Source organism: Crocodylus porosus, unplaced genomic scaffold, assembly GCF_001723895.1.
Source record: "Crocodylus porosus isolate Cpor-Errol unplaced genomic scaffold, CroPor_comp1, whole genome shotgun sequence".
Classification (NCBI taxonomy): Eukaryota; Metazoa; Chordata; order Crocodylia; family Crocodylidae; genus Crocodylus; species Crocodylus porosus.
The window spans coordinates 196,698,173-196,713,483 of NW_017728886.1; the positions used below are offsets into that span (position 1 = coordinate 196,698,173).

Consider the following 15,311-nt stretch of genomic DNA (forward strand, 5'->3'; position numbering starts at 1 on the left):
ATGAAATTATGCCACCACTAGAGCTACATCATTTTCATTCTGTTTCAGCTGCTGCATTCACCATGTGCTTTGGTAAAGTGCTCTGAAGGATGGTGTTGTATCTCAGAAGAAATAGGTTTGATACCGCCGTCTCTATAAAAAGTCTCCTTAACAGAAGTTAGTGTGCAGCCTTTGACAGGACTTGCAGAATCTGTCTTCCTAAGTCCATGATTCTCATCCACGGTGAGAGGAGTGGAGCAGATAAGTGCAGGCTCAGGCTTTTCTTCACCTGGCCAATCTTTCACCTCCACTGCCTACCCCTTCTGTGAGGAAGGTAAGAACTGTAATATATAAATTAGGTTTTACAATTGGGTACTACTCAACTTACAGAAGTTATAGAGGGGGTGCCTCAAGTCCAGTTAGTGGTGCCTTGAACTCAAGATGGTTGAGAAAACTGTCCTAGATTCCTATATAGCCTTTATCACCATCTCTTCCCAAATATTTATTCTCACAACAACCCTGTGAAGGAAACATTTTTATTCAGGTTCTGTATATGGGACATTGTCTTGCATAATATTCACTGTGTATCTCATTGTGGGTGCTTACAGATGTTACTCCCACCTCTCCCCCCCAAAAAACAAAACCAAAAAAACAAACCCCTGCACTTTAGCAGCTGGGGAGAAGCTGAAGTAAAGTGCCCAGCTCAGAGAGCATGCTGGGGGACTCTGGTTTAGCTTAAACCAGGAAGGGGTCTGGAACAGACATTGCATAAACCAGTTTCAGCTCAATTAGTTAAATCTGATACTACATTCAACCAGGTTTATCTCAAGCTGGTTTCAGCCATTTTGAAACTGGTTTATGTGCACCGAACATCTGTTCTGCTATAGGTTTAGATCAGCTTCTGATCACTTAAACTAGTTTATATGTAATGTCTGTCCCTAGCTCTAGAATGTCCTTTTTGTCCCTAGTTAATTTATAGCAATGCTCGTGCCTAATAAGTATAAAGTGTGTTGAAGATGCAAATGGATGTACATTTTTTTTTTTGTATAACTAAGAATTTATCCAGGTGAGGTATGCAGAATGGATTCTGGCAAATTACAAATAAATTATACTGTGTGTTGCAGGGGAGGGTAGAAGGGTGGAGAGAAAGAAGAAGAGAACGGCGTCTTACTGGATTGCTTACTGGATAAACATTTGGAATAGTAAACTAGTTTTTAACCCTTTCTGCATGCCAAAACAGTTTGCTGGAAACGTTTATATTTGATGTAATTTTTTCTGGCTAAAGCTATTAATAGAAAAAAATCAGTATTCAGTCAGGAGTCTCAGGCAGCCAAAACAAGCTTATAATGTTGAAAATATTTTGCCAGATGCATCTCTGTAAACTGTTTGGAAGGCAACTTAGGCTTGATTTTCTCCTTGAGAAGATGAAAGGAATGTTTGTTTTTTAAACAAAAATGTATATAGAATAAAACAGGGGTGGTAAACATATGGCCTATGTGCAGGAGGATCTGGCTTGTAGACTTATGTCACACTTGATCCCACCCTGTGGGTTGCTGGACTGACCGCACATGCTGGCCCCCACCCTCTGCGCTGCATCTGGTGCACGGGCTGGAATGAGTACCATGCATCCTGCACATAGTGTAGGGATCCCTCTGTGGCATGTGCTGCATGTGACACTCTGCGACTGGCTCTGTGTGCTGGTGCTGGGCCCAGTCCTGACCAAACTGTGCCAGAACCTGTACACAGGACCAGTCCAATAGGGCACTGCATAAAGCACATGCCTCGTGCTGGCCCCCTGTGCAATATGCAGCGCACACAACCAGTGCAGCACAGCACAGCACAGCACATGGGGCTGGCATGGGATGTGTGCTACCTGCAGCACATGGGCTAGACCTGGTATACATGGTAGAGGGGCTCAAGGGCATGCATTGCATGCAGGGCCCCAGCCCAACCCCCTGTGTTGCCTGCAGTACTGGGTCCAACCCACATGCTGTGGGTAGCTCACACCCCATATCAACCATGCTGGTGCACAGTAAGCCCTGGGGTCAGCACATGCTGCCATGGGCATTGTACAAGGGGCTGGTGCCAGTCTGGCCTCCAGACTGACCCAGCAATCCTTATCCAACCTGCAAGGCCAGATGAATTTGACACCGATAGAATTCATAGATTCGTAGATGTTAGGGGCTGGAAGGGACCTCTGGAGATCATCAGGTCCAGCCCCCTTGTGCTTGGGCAGAAAAGACTGCTGGGGTCAGCAAGGTGAGCGTCCAGGCATTTTTTGAAGATATCCAGAGTACCACCTCTGCGGGGAATCTAGTTCAGACCCTGGATACTCAAGTTGTAAAGAAGTTTTTCCTTATGTCTAATCTAAAGTAGTCTTCTAGTAATTTATGACCGTTGATCTTAGTCTTCCCCTGGGGAGCCCCAGTGAACAGACGTTCTCCCAGTCTCCGATATGTGCCCCTTATATACTTATAGGCTGCCACCAAGTCCCCTCTGAGTCTTCGCTTCTCCAGACTGAACAGACCCAAGTCTCTCAGCTTCTCGTCATATGGCCTGCTCTTCATACCTCCAACCATACATGTAGCCCTCCTTTGGACTCTCTCAAGCTTCTCTACATCCTTCCTGAAGTGTGGTGCCCAGAACTGGCACAATACTCCAACTGCAACATATTTAGTAATGATTTGGATTTGGATGGTAAAAGAGGACTGGCAAAGTTTGCAGATGACACCAAATTATGGTCATGCTGGAGGATAGGCTTGGGATACAGGCTGACCTGGGCAGGCTTACAAGGTAGGTGGATCAAAGCCTGATGAAGTTCAACACCGAGACATGTAAAGTGTTCTATCTGGGGAGAAACAACCCACAGCATGCCTACAGGCTCATCAGTGCTACACTTAGTAGCACCACAACCAAAAGAGACCTGGAGATCTTGATAGACCGTAGAATGAACATGAGCCACCAATGTAATGCCATAGCCAGAAAAGCAAATAAAATATTGGCAGCATCTCAAACAAGACTAAAGATGTCATCCTCCCACTTTACTTGGCCTTGGTTAGGCTGCAGCTAGAGTACTGCGTCCAGTTCTGGGCACCACACTTCAGGAAGGATATGGAGAGGCTTGAGAGAGTCCAAAGGAGGGCTGTGCATATGGTTAGAGTTATGGAGAGCAATCCATATGATGAGAGGCTGGGAGACTTGGGTATGTTCAGCCTAGAGAAGAGAAGACTCGAGAGTCAGAGGGGATTTGGTGGCAGCCTTGGTGTCAGAATAAAAGATAGAAGTATCAGTAGTTTTGACCTGGAAAGTGAATTTCTGGGCGTATGGGTTGAAAACATGTAAAGTAATGCACCAGTTCTGTATAAAGATAATATATGGAAAGAGTATTCTGCTGCAAAAATGCTGATTCAGTCTTTAAGCTGTGTGCTTTTGTCCTTACAAATATAAACAGCCCTCCATTTCCAAGTTGTTTGCTGTTACCATTACCTCTCACTTACATTTAGCTCTTCCACATGTTTGACATGCTTCACACTGAGTAGAAAATTTACACTAGTGTGCAGCTCCACTTACTCTGTATATGCTGTTTTGCATGGCTCCTGCCAATCAGTATGTCTACAGAAACAGTTTTCCATAGAGACTTCGCCTTAAAGTGTAACGGTAACCAAGAGTCAGTGAGAGAGAGAACCTAAGTAGGGAAATGGGAAAAGTGACCAGGCAGATTGAGGTCATGAAAACTAGTGGATCGTGGATTTAAATTTCCAGTGCAAATTACAGTCATTGATTTTTTTGAGGAAATGAATAAAAATAAATTAATGGTCTATTTTTAGCATTCAATAAAAATGGTAAGATAAATTCAAAATAACATGTTTGCTGTGGTTATTTGAATAAGGATATTGAAGAGTATGTGTCATTGTCTGTAATGTAAATATTGTCCTCCATACATAGTGAGGTGCCTGCAAACAGTATTTTCTACCTATTCTAGAGATCACTACTGCTCTAGATGCTTACAGACAAAATTCACGTATTTCTCTGTATTCATGACACATGCTACTTCATCTAGTGCTTTTATAAGTACAGACTCTAGAATTAGAAGCACAGAACATGTGAATCTAATGTAAACTGTATGGTCTTTCACTTCCGCATCAGATCCATGAACTCTGAATCACTTGCTCCTCTATTGTCTTCTGGGGACCTCTGTATCTCTGATAAAATTAAATGATCATGAGTGTTGCTTTGAAATGATCATAAACCTCCAATTTTCAAAGATAATGATTATCCTTTTGATCTTCTGAATACTTTACAGGTTGTTAAGTGACATTTATTCAGGAAATATAAATGTTTTATAGTTGTCCAACATCTAGGTCACTGGGCTGGGAAGTAAGAGACTTGGATTCTCTTCCCAGCTCAGCCACCAACCTGCCATTAGAAGTCATGTTAGAAGTCAGCTTTATCTGTAAAGTTAGGGTGAAGATTCTTATTCTTCTCTACAAGGTGTATTGTGATCTATAGATGAAAAATGTTGTGCAAGGACTAAGTATTCATCATTTAAATGGAGACGAGCAGCAATGTGTGGTCCAATGCATACAGTGCCTTTTACAGAAGAATCTTTGTGGCCTTACAGCAAAAGCAAGATGATCATGGTGTCCTTGTGTGTTCAGATCTGTCTTCCAGGCATGGTACAGTACTATGAACAGAGGGACAGCTTACATTTACATGAGGGTGAATGAATTTTTGTAAGGATGCATAAGGTTCATACAAGCTAAATCCAACCTAGGTAGTGTTCTGAAGGTAAGAGTTTGAATCTAAACCATCCTAGCAGAAGATAAGTAGCGCTACATTGTGACTTGACTGGACAAGTTACTGAATTGGAATTCTGTAGGCAGTGTTGTGGTGATTAAGACAGAGTGGGGTTTGTCTGTGTATATTTTTATGTATGTGTGATTTATGCCTCTGCTAGGACCACACCTCAGTCAGAGATAAGAAATCTTCCCAGGAGAGAAAAAAAAAAATCAACAGCAACCTAGCTTGGCTGGTTTAGCTCAAGGATGAGCAAATCATGATGTGCATTTTCCCTTGCCTTCCATTATCTCCCTAGTTCTTTCTTTCTTTCTCTTTCCAAACAGCACCTACCTCTGTCCCTTGTGGACACTGTGGAAGATTTTTGTGGGAATTCGGCTGCATGCGTTTTTGTCTACCTTTCTCTCTTGCCTGCACTACTTCCTTAAATACAGACAAACAAGTATGTGAGGTCCTGGCAGTTTTACTCCTACCATGATAATGCACAATTAAATTTAGTTTAGTTTAAGACAGTTTTCTTCAGCCAGTACCAGCCTTCAGCTCCCATCCCGCAGACATATCATGTAAATACCCAGGCTCTCTTTCCTTTCTAGGAGCTATTTTGTTGGCCTTCTCTGGATGTTGGAAATGGTTGGTTACATTCAAGAGAGCTACGCGTACCCCAGCCCCTCCAGGAAACCCATGCATGATACAAGTCAGTCCCACAGATGGATGTTATGTTTCTCTTTATAAGTAGAAAACAATTTTGCTCCTTCACCATGAATGATGACCAATTAAGAAGGAGCATAGCTTTGTAATCTTACAATCTTCTCCAAATGTTCTAGTGGGGAATATTTAGTCCTAAATGTTACTAGTCATAGGAATGAGCCTCACCTTCAACGCTCTCCCCATCCCCCAGGGCTATTAAGAATTAGCAAAATATTCCCAAGCTTTACCTTCAGACTCGCTTTGTCATTACCTTAAAGGGACTAATCTCTGCTTTGTTTCTTATCATTCCCTGCCCTTGCACCCTTTGTTCTCACTGATGAGTCATGCCTCAGCTTTTTCTTAGTCTTTTTCTCATTCTGTCATCTGCATACCTATTTCCATGTTACTCCCACTCTGGAACTAAGTCTCTGACCTACCGGGAGTGTCTTGTTCCAAATCTCTCCCTTAAAATTTAATACTTACTCAGGGTTCCTATCCATTATCTCAAGAAAGAGAGTGAGGCATATTGGCTCTTATCTTGCTTCATGCAACATGCACACTGACGAAACTGATTTTTCTATATATAATAGTTCAGGACTATGTATAACAGCATAATAGTGTTAGCTAGCATAAAAAGACTAACAGGTTGCACTTTATGGATTTGTGATGCATGCATTATGTAATTCTTGTAGAAAAACAAGTGTGACTATTGTGTATAATTGGATTTGGGATTACATGGCTGCTCTCTTGTAATTCAGATTTCAAATTTTCTCTCAGATTGTTGTCTCACAACGATAAAAATCTGGGATAAAACAATAATGCAAGGACAGAGTCTGTTCTCAAAAAAAGATGGAAAAAATAATGAAAAGATGAGCAAAAATCTTTTTTAAAGATGTCTCTGCCTTGGATCAACACCCTCAAGGAACAAATAGGCTGCATATTATTTGGTGGCAGAGCTGGTGGTGGTAGGATCTGTGAGAATGTAGACAATTTAAGATGAGAAGAGTTCTAGCCATACATTTCTGGATGTGATTGAGCTATTAGTTTTCCATTGTTCTTGTTGTGGGAATGAAAAAAGAAAGTCAGTTGTTTCAGGTGCTTTGTATCTTTTCACCATTTGTCCTTGTATTATAATAGGGCAGGTACATGATTAATACAAGCTGTTTGGTGATTCAGTATTTCAATAGTATTGCACTGAAAAGATTTAAAGAGAAGAATGTTTGGTTTTGAAGTTCGTGCATAGGCAGACATGATTCTTTGGGTGAATCTGATATCTTTTATTAGACCAAAAAAAAATTTTAAGCAAGCTTTTGGATTCAAGTTTGCTTAAAAATTTTTTTCCAACTATTTAAGTTGGTCTAATAAAAGATATTGGATTCACCCAAAGAACTTTGTCTCCTATGTCCGTAGACTAACATAGCTACAACCTATACCCACGTATTTTGCATGTGATGTTTTTTATCTTTGTCTCTTAAATTGGACATCTGGAGTTCTAATCTGGGAGTCAGTTTTCTGAATAAATTGTTTTGCTAATCTCAGTTCACATCTCAGTATTGCAGGGAAGCACGGATACTCTGTGGAAACTCTCTCACCCCTCCTCCATGCACTTATAAGATGAGTTGGGTACATTTACATCCATTCTCCCAGGAATGCAAAAAATATTTGTGTTAGGTTCACTGTAAACAAAGCTATAGTGGTGTGCTGCTTGGCTGTGTCAGTAGATGTACATGTGGTACCAATGAGCATGGTATTGCTTGTGTTATAACTCCAGTGATACTGCCATGCCACAATGTACGCCTGATTGATCAGGGAACCAGTCTAGCATACTTTGTTCACTCAACTGTAGAGGAGCTAACCTTGCTACAAGTAATTTGTCTACAATTACTACTTCGTGTAATTTGGAGTTTATTTTTAAATGCTATATTCTTAGTGCTCTACTTCTTCAGCAACAACTGAGTTATTTTGCTTCAGTAACAAGCATGTCTCAAAGACCTTAATGTGATTATGCTTCCAACTGGCCTAAGGCTGATTTATAAGCAGCGAAGTCTGCCTCAAGGCTGAAGATATCAAATGTCCAGTTAAACACACACGACCAAGAGTCTGAGATATTAGCTGAGGTAGGCCATGCTTAAAGTGGTAAGCAAGTTTAAGGGATGGTAGTAGTAGGTCCAGTAGGAGACAGAAAATATTATTTTTTGAGAAACCAAACTTTGTCTTTGGTATGTAGCTCAGGGTGCTTCTGGATTTCATGAAGGCTCCATGAGGATAAATCATCGGGGCAGGGGTCATCAAGGAATAGGGGATACTCTGTTTACCAGGGCGCCCTTTGGGGTTACTAGAAACAATGGCCATAAACTGAAGGAGAGTAGATTTAGATTGAACATCAGGAAGAAATTCTATACAGTGAGGGTTGCCAAAATATGGAATGGGCTTCCAAGGGTGGTGGTGCTTTCCCCTACCTTGGAGGTGTTCAAAAGGAGATTAGACAAGCACCTGGCTGGGGTTACTTGACCCCCAGTGCTCTTTCCTGCCCAGAGCAGGAGGTCAGACTCAATGAACTAATAGGTCCCTTCTGACCTAGAAATCTATGAAATCATGGTCTATGGAGCCACAGGGGTAGGAAATGAAGTAGGAGTCCTTTTTGGTTAGGCCTTTTTATCAGTTGGTTTGGAAATCTTTAGAGAATGGTGCTCATAGGCCTGCACCAAGACCTTTCTGATGTTCCCTTAAAAGAGTGGCAGAGTAAGGATAGCTACACCTGATCTGTGCATCTAAACTGTGGCTTGCTGGGACCCAGGGCTTGAATCCTACATGCATCTGGAGAAGGATAATGCCAAGAGATACAGGCAACCCCCACTTAACGCTATTTCACTATAACGCTCATTTTAAATTGATACCTAATTTCACTTAACACTCAGAATGTTTTACATAATGCTCACAGTCACCATCTTGGGTCATTAAAAACACTGTGGTTGCTATCTTGGGTCGTCAAATACTTCTGTTTCTGCTTAACGCTCGTTTCACTTCATGCTCAGTTTTTCAGGAACCAGTTAAGTGGGGGTTGCCTGTGTAGGTGACAGGGACTCAATTGTGGCGGGAATTATGTCTATCTTATACCTTTTCCTCTTGTATTTCAGTTTAGTGATAGAGTAGCAAACATGCTGAGCTGTGATTTGAGGCATCCCATTCTGCACAGCATGGTCAAATGTTAATTTGAAACCCAAAAGGCCAAAAACGGCAAGAGGATAAAATGGGTGGCAAGTCAGCCATTGGTGGTCACGCATTTTGGTAGACAATCAGAGTCTGAATTAGTGCAAGCAGCAGTACTTCTGACCAAGGAAGGAAAAGAAAGAAAACATATTTATGTTTTAGTGGCCTGTAGTAACACTGACAGAAGTGGATAGACAGGAGTTTGGGTTCTGTCCAGCCCTCTGCTGGAGACTCCTCCAGACCCTTTGTGAATTACTGACTCACATATTAAGTATATGTCCTGTGAAGAGTAGTTAGTCCTTAGGTGCGGTAACTATTTTTCAGTGTGATGTGTTTGGCAGCTTGCAAGAACTCAAAATGTACATAGAATAAGGCAGCAGTCCTGTGGAAAAAATTGCATCTTGCTGAAGTAAATAAAGACTATTTCATAAAGCAAACTCACAAAAAAGCCAAGCTAGGTTGTACAGGGGCCCTTAATACTGGCATTCCTATTTTGAGTGCTTATCATTGCAACCCTAGTAATATGATTTTAACATACCTTTTAAATATGTACTTCCTTGGGTTTTTGGGGAAAAAAAACAACTAAAAAGAAAACAAATTCCACGCATAGAATCCTAGTTATGCTACATAGGTCACTGGCAGGAACTTTTCTATCTAGTGCACTGACTTTTGCCCCTTGAGCTAATGCAGTAACTCAATGATGCCCAAACTTTTGGTCTCGTGGGTCAGATGAGTAATACAGGGTGAGTCTACGGGCTGGATCCAATCCATGGGGCTGATCTGGTATGCATGCAGCCAGAGCGCAATCTGACATGCTAGTCCTGCATGCCATACTATGGCATGGTCCTGCTCATGTCCAATTAGGCCCTTAAGCCCCAGCCTACCAACTCCAGATCAGAACCATTGCCCCAGCCCCATGTATACCACCAGATCAAGCCCACTGCCTCAACTCTGGTCCTGTGTGCACCAAATCAGGCCCATTGACCTGTCCTCAAACCCAGTCCAGTTCTCCCCCATAGCCAAACTCCTTATCGGATCTTTCTATCTCTGTGTCTCTAGACCTTCCCTTCTACACCTCTCTAGACCTGGCAAAAAACATCTTACTTTCAAAAGTTTGTCTAACTTTATCCCAATTACATATTTGGTCCAATAAAGATATCACCCTAAGAAATTCTTAGGGGAAAATTTGAAAATTCTGATTTTGAAGACTGAAATAAACCTGTCTGTAGTAAATTAGTTCATTCAGAATTGATGCGTTTTACCTTTTTCGAAAGTGCTGCAAGTTTTAGCACAAGGACTCCATAAACACTTTTAAGCAGCACTTTCATACTTTATAGTACAAACTTCCTTTTTTAAGGAAATCTTTTTGTTTCCCAAGTCAAATCAGCCAAATCAATTTCAATTTCATCAGTCATTCAAGAACCATAAGTGGCCCTACTGCTGGCAAACATCTTCCACCACTACCTGGGGCTTCAGAATCTTTTGGCAGGCATCCTATGTGCAGGCCCCAGCCTGGAGACTCAGGGTTCAGATGCCCCCAAGTTTGGCTTGCCCATAGCCATATGGCCACAGAAGCAAGCTAGGGAAAAGTCTCCTATTTCCATAAAATTGGCATAAAGCCAATATCATTGTATTGAAAGTGGGAAGCTAACTATTCTTCCACCTCAGCCAAGGTACTAGTTCCTGCCAAGGAAGTAGTTTTCCCCTGGAACTAGGAAAGCTATGTGGGTAGTCACGGTATTTCTTCTCTCAAGTAGGTATTTCTCAGTACAGACCATACATAATAACAATCCAAAACCAAAAGGCTCATGATTTACCATAGAGTTCGCTGGCCTGGGCCCCAGCAGAATCCGAAGCATTTCAAGCCATGGTGATCCCATAGCTCTGTACTGCTCAGTATGTGTGTGTACTCCAGATACACCCCCACAAAGGATCCATCTGCTAATTAGCTTCCCACTTATGACTGAAAGTGGGAGTCCTTGTGAGGAGTCTTGGGATACTCCAAAAATTTATATGCAGATGAGACGCAGGGCATCCTGGTTCAGCTCTACCTCATGGAGGGCAGGGGCACATATGCGACAGGTTGAGAGAGGAAGCAACAGAGGGGTTTTGGGTGAACTGTCTGGGGCCCTGTTTAGAAGTTTGCTGACATTTAAGGTTGGTGAAGAAACAGGAATAATTGGAAATGGGAAAGAAAGTTGCAGCTCAGCTGTGGGAGTAAAGAGGAAGTTGAAATGTTTTCAGTGTAGTTGCTCATCATGATTTGAGTCGGCACTGAGGGGGACTAAACACAAGGGCATTACTATATAGCTTATTCAGATGGGTTGTGCTATAACTTATTCTTGTGGTAGGTTAACATTAGTACGTTTGTCAATGTGGGCCATGTGTTTTATAATCATGCTCAGTGTTGGCTGCTTTTAATCAGCTTTATAGTTGGTTTCTATTACTGAGCACATGCTGGTTTTGGCAGCAGTTTAATGATAGACAATGTATTTAATGAGTTTTTCTTGTATGTGAATAGAAGATGAGGAGCCTTTTTCCCATGCTGATTGGGGAAAAAAATCTTGTCTTATTTTTCAGTAAATATGGGTATGTAGATTGTCATTTTTTTCAAAGTCACATAACTTGCTTAAATTTTTGGATGGCAAAAGACATACCACTGACACAAGGTTCTCCCCATTCCCATGTTATGATCCCTTGCTGACATAAAACAGCAGAAGTCCATTATGAGCATTACTATTAATACTTCACATAGTGCCTAATTGTTGTAGAGAAGTGAAAAGGTGATGTGGGTCCATATATCTGCTCTCTCAAACTGTCTTAATTTTACCGTCTACTGCAGCCTGCAGTTTTCTCTCAAAATGACTTTGGTGCCCCTGTAAATGGAAGACACTAATGTCCTCAGAGGTATCCCATAATTCCTTTCCCTTTTGAGAAACTTTGTGCTTAACCATCTCTTCATAGGGCAGTTAGCCAGTATTGTATGTAGCAGCTTTTGTTCACCCACTGTTTCATGACTCATGCTATTAGCTGCTAATCTGGTGTGGAGCCTTGTGAAATGCCTTTTAAAAATCTGAAAATACAACCTTCCCTGCCTTTGCCTTATCTGTCATGACAATGAATATCTTCAAAGAACTCCATCAGGTTAGTTAAGCAAGACTTCCCAGTCCTGGTTGCATGTAGGCTGTCCTTAATCAAACTCTTGTCTAGGGGTTCTCTTACCAAATCCCTGAAGATAGTTTCCAAGGGTTTCTTCACAACAAATATTGAAGTTACTGGCTGAAAGGCCCTTATTTTTTATTTGTGTTCTATGTGTCACTTTTTGGGCTGTCTCCAAAATTTAAAGATATTAAAAATAATATCAAACGTCAAGATTTACTAGTTTTGTTTATGCCACCTTTGTGTTATCTGTGCTATCACTGCTGCAAAATGTATCCCTGCTTCAAGCAAATGTCATTCCTCTTTATGGACATAGAAACAAAGCATTGCTTAATGGTTCCTGCTTTTTAATCCCCCAAATAAGGTCTTTGCTCCCTTTTTCAATCGTGCCCTGGAGTTTCTGTTATCAATTATCTATTGCAAATATATTTGGTGAGTTCTTTAATGATGTGCTGTTGTTTTGCTTTATGTCTTTACTACATGCTAGATCCTCTTGAAACATCAAAGGCTCATGTCTCTGAAATTTGCTACGTGTTTTTGTGCCAGTGAGTAGTTTGCTAACCAGAACGTGACACGCTGTTTTGCAGATTATGTCTCCTTGTGCAAGATGTCTGCGGAATTTTCAGTGAAGTCCAGTTCCAGGTCCCGTGTTCTACAGACGGGATTGAACGACATAGCAGGAGATGGGAAGGGAAATCCTGCTGCCTAGCTAGAACGAAAGTTTTGCAGAGAACCACAAGAGGAAGGTGAGAACAGTTCCTTAGGAAAATACCCTGCGCACTGTGGCAGAGATGATTTCTCATTTTATTTAGTTCAAGCAGTCAATATTCTTCGGAATAACCAAAGCGGAGTTTGATTCAATATTTCTAATTACCATGAGCAAAGCATCATGACAGCATTATAGCTTGAATCCAGTAAAAAAAGTAATACTTGAACAGCCATTCCTTTAAACAAATGTAAACAAGTTTGGGTAAAAATAAGGAGTGGAAAAGGAAGAGAGAGCTGACATTGCTCGTTGTTGCTGACATGATGAATGTTCCTTTCCTTTCTAGTGAGACTGAAACTCTCTTCAGGAACCTGTGTAAGGCCCTTCAAGTAATTTAGTCAGTTTCCCTTCAATTACAAAGAATGTAAGATTGCTTTCTGTACTGTTTTCTTCTGAAGCACTGTTCAGTCTGATTTCAGTTCTCAAGCAGTGGGGTTTCTCTTTCTACAGTGCATCTTTTATAGCTAATCTTGCATTGCTTGCTTTCAAAGCAGTTTAAGATGAAGTGGAAAATAGAAACAATCTCTTATTTCAGAATAAGATCATCCACTGTCTATTGGTTTAACTATACCCATGTAATTATACCAGTACAACTTATAAAACTTTTCTGCTTAGGTTAGTCATAAGAAAAGACTGTCATAAACCATCTGGATTACAAAGTTAACTTACAGTACTAAGTGTAGTTTTATTAAGACCCCTGCCAGATGTTCAGGTAAAGGCAATATGGGATCTGATGCACAATTGCCTGCCTTGCCACTTATGCACTGCAGAAGGTGAGACTGTAGGATCAAGCATTAGGTCCCATCATGCCTTACCGCTGGTGCAGGGGGAGCCCAGGCTCACAATCCCAGGCTCCCCCTGCAGCAGCAAGTGTCAAACTCCCCTCAGCTGATCCAGGCTACCAGGCATGGGGGAGCACCATGTGCTTATGCGTTTAGAGCTCTGTTAGCTGATCCAGGTAATCACTGGTTAACTGGTTAATCACAACTTAAGTGTAACATGTGGCAGGGGCCTAACTCTAAATTTTTTATTTTATGTTTTATATGAAATTTTAGTTTATTTTGGCATAACTGTGCCGTGCAGACCAGCGTTCCGCATTAGAATGGTCAGAATATTATTGCTGAAACCTTTTTCTCACTTAAAAAATGGTTTCAACAAGCTGAAATGCTTCCTGGATCTATATCCAGTTTAAAATAGTTTTGTTATGAAGATTTCTTAGATCCAGGATATGAGACAAAGTCTCTATTTCATGAAAACTTTTGAAAGTTCTTGTTGTGTTTCACAGTAGAACAAAAACAGATTTTGAAACACTGAAATATTTTGCAAAATGGAATTATTGTTTTCCAGCCAGCCTATTTAGTATATCTTGTTTCACGTGTACATAAAGCATCCCTTTGTTGTGCTAATTTGAATTTTTATGCTTCTTTAATAACGAACACTTTTTATTGTTTGCTTATTTTGTTTTTTCTAGGAGTTATATTTTTCCCCCCAAATAAATTAAGTAATGACTTTGGAACTTTGTATACAAATGGAGCTTTACAGCTAGCTATTCATGATTCATAGTGTTCTGCCTAGTAAATAAGAGGCAAGCCTTTTCTCATTTAAATTCTGTTTACAGCAGCAGTAGCTCATGTGTAGCTTTTCTGAGGAAGATTTTGCTATGCAGTGTTTAAAATGGTGATAGCTGGGCCAGTCTGACCAGTGGTGAAGTTACGGTAGCGGTAATGCTGCTAGGAGAAGTTAAAGGAAAACCGCTTGTGGAGATACAAGGATATTCACTGTGGTTAAAACAGGGTTTCCCTATCTTGTGTGGGCATGGGGAGGGTACTGGTTTTGTGTATTTGGAATTTTTAACTTCTTTTTACAACTGTTAGTTTGTATTAGGCTTTATACTAATCATCATTTTTTAACACTGTTGGGACAGTTCTGTATTCTTTTATTTGTGCAAACTGTGGCAAAAAAGCCATGTTTGCCAACAATTTTAAACATTGTTATGAGACATGGGTTGTGTCTGTGCTTGATTTTTTTTTTTTCTCCTTAAAGTTTCCCACTATTGCACGATTGGTACCAGTAAAGCTTTGCTGATGGTAGCAGGCAGAACAGTAACTCTCAGCCAGGCTGTTGGGGTGCTCTGGTGTCCAGCTCTTTTGAAGAGTGTGGTGAGATGGGAAGAGGCAGGTGAGGTGTTAAAAGATAAGTAGCTAAACTAAGCAGATAAGAGCAGGCTTAGCTTGTCCCTACCATGACAGTCCCCCACTCCCACTGCCAGGCACCTTTACAAGGAAATCAGCACTGTAATATGTAAATGTAGGGTTGCCACATGTCTGGGTTTTCCCCGGACATGTCCTCTTTTTTGGGCCCCTTTGCTGTGTCTGGGCAGGTTTTTTAAATAAAAGCAAATGTCTGGGTTTTTTGCTGTTCCCTCTGCTCTCCCTCTGCTGGCTGCTTAGGACTGGGAGCAGCAGGCAATGTGATTGGCTGTCGTAGGTCACATTCTCCCAGCATTGGGGCTGGCAAGCCAGGTAAAGAGAGAGAGAGAGTGTGTATGTGTGTGTATGTGTGCGCGCGCGTGCACGTGTGCTGCTTGGGCAGCAGGGCTGGGGGGACAGGTGCTACGGGTCAGGAGTGAGGGGCACCAGCAGAGCTGTGGGGGTAGAGGCTGCGGGTCAGGAGTAAGAGGTTATGGCAGGGCTGGGGGGCAGGGGTCTGCAGG

The 15,311-nt window shown here is 41.5% G+C and overlaps 1 protein-coding gene across 5 annotated transcripts in view; it reads left to right on the forward strand.

The window, feature by feature from the left end:
- Nucleotides 1-15,311, forward strand: part of SPIDR (scaffolding protein involved in DNA repair) — a 318,965-nt gene that overhangs the window by 263,944 nt on the left and 39,710 nt on the right. For 4 of the 5 annotated variants that reach the window (XM_019547779.1, XM_019547787.1, XM_019547803.1 and 1 more), the window contains one exon: nucleotides 12,420-12,578. The exons of the other annotated variant lie outside the window; for it this stretch is intronic. In XM_019547779.1, the coding sequence (XP_019403324.1) occupies nucleotides 12,420-12,578 (159 nt within the window). The remainder of the gene's footprint in view (nucleotides 1-12,419; nucleotides 12,579-15,311) is intronic. 5 annotated transcript variants of the gene reach the window in all.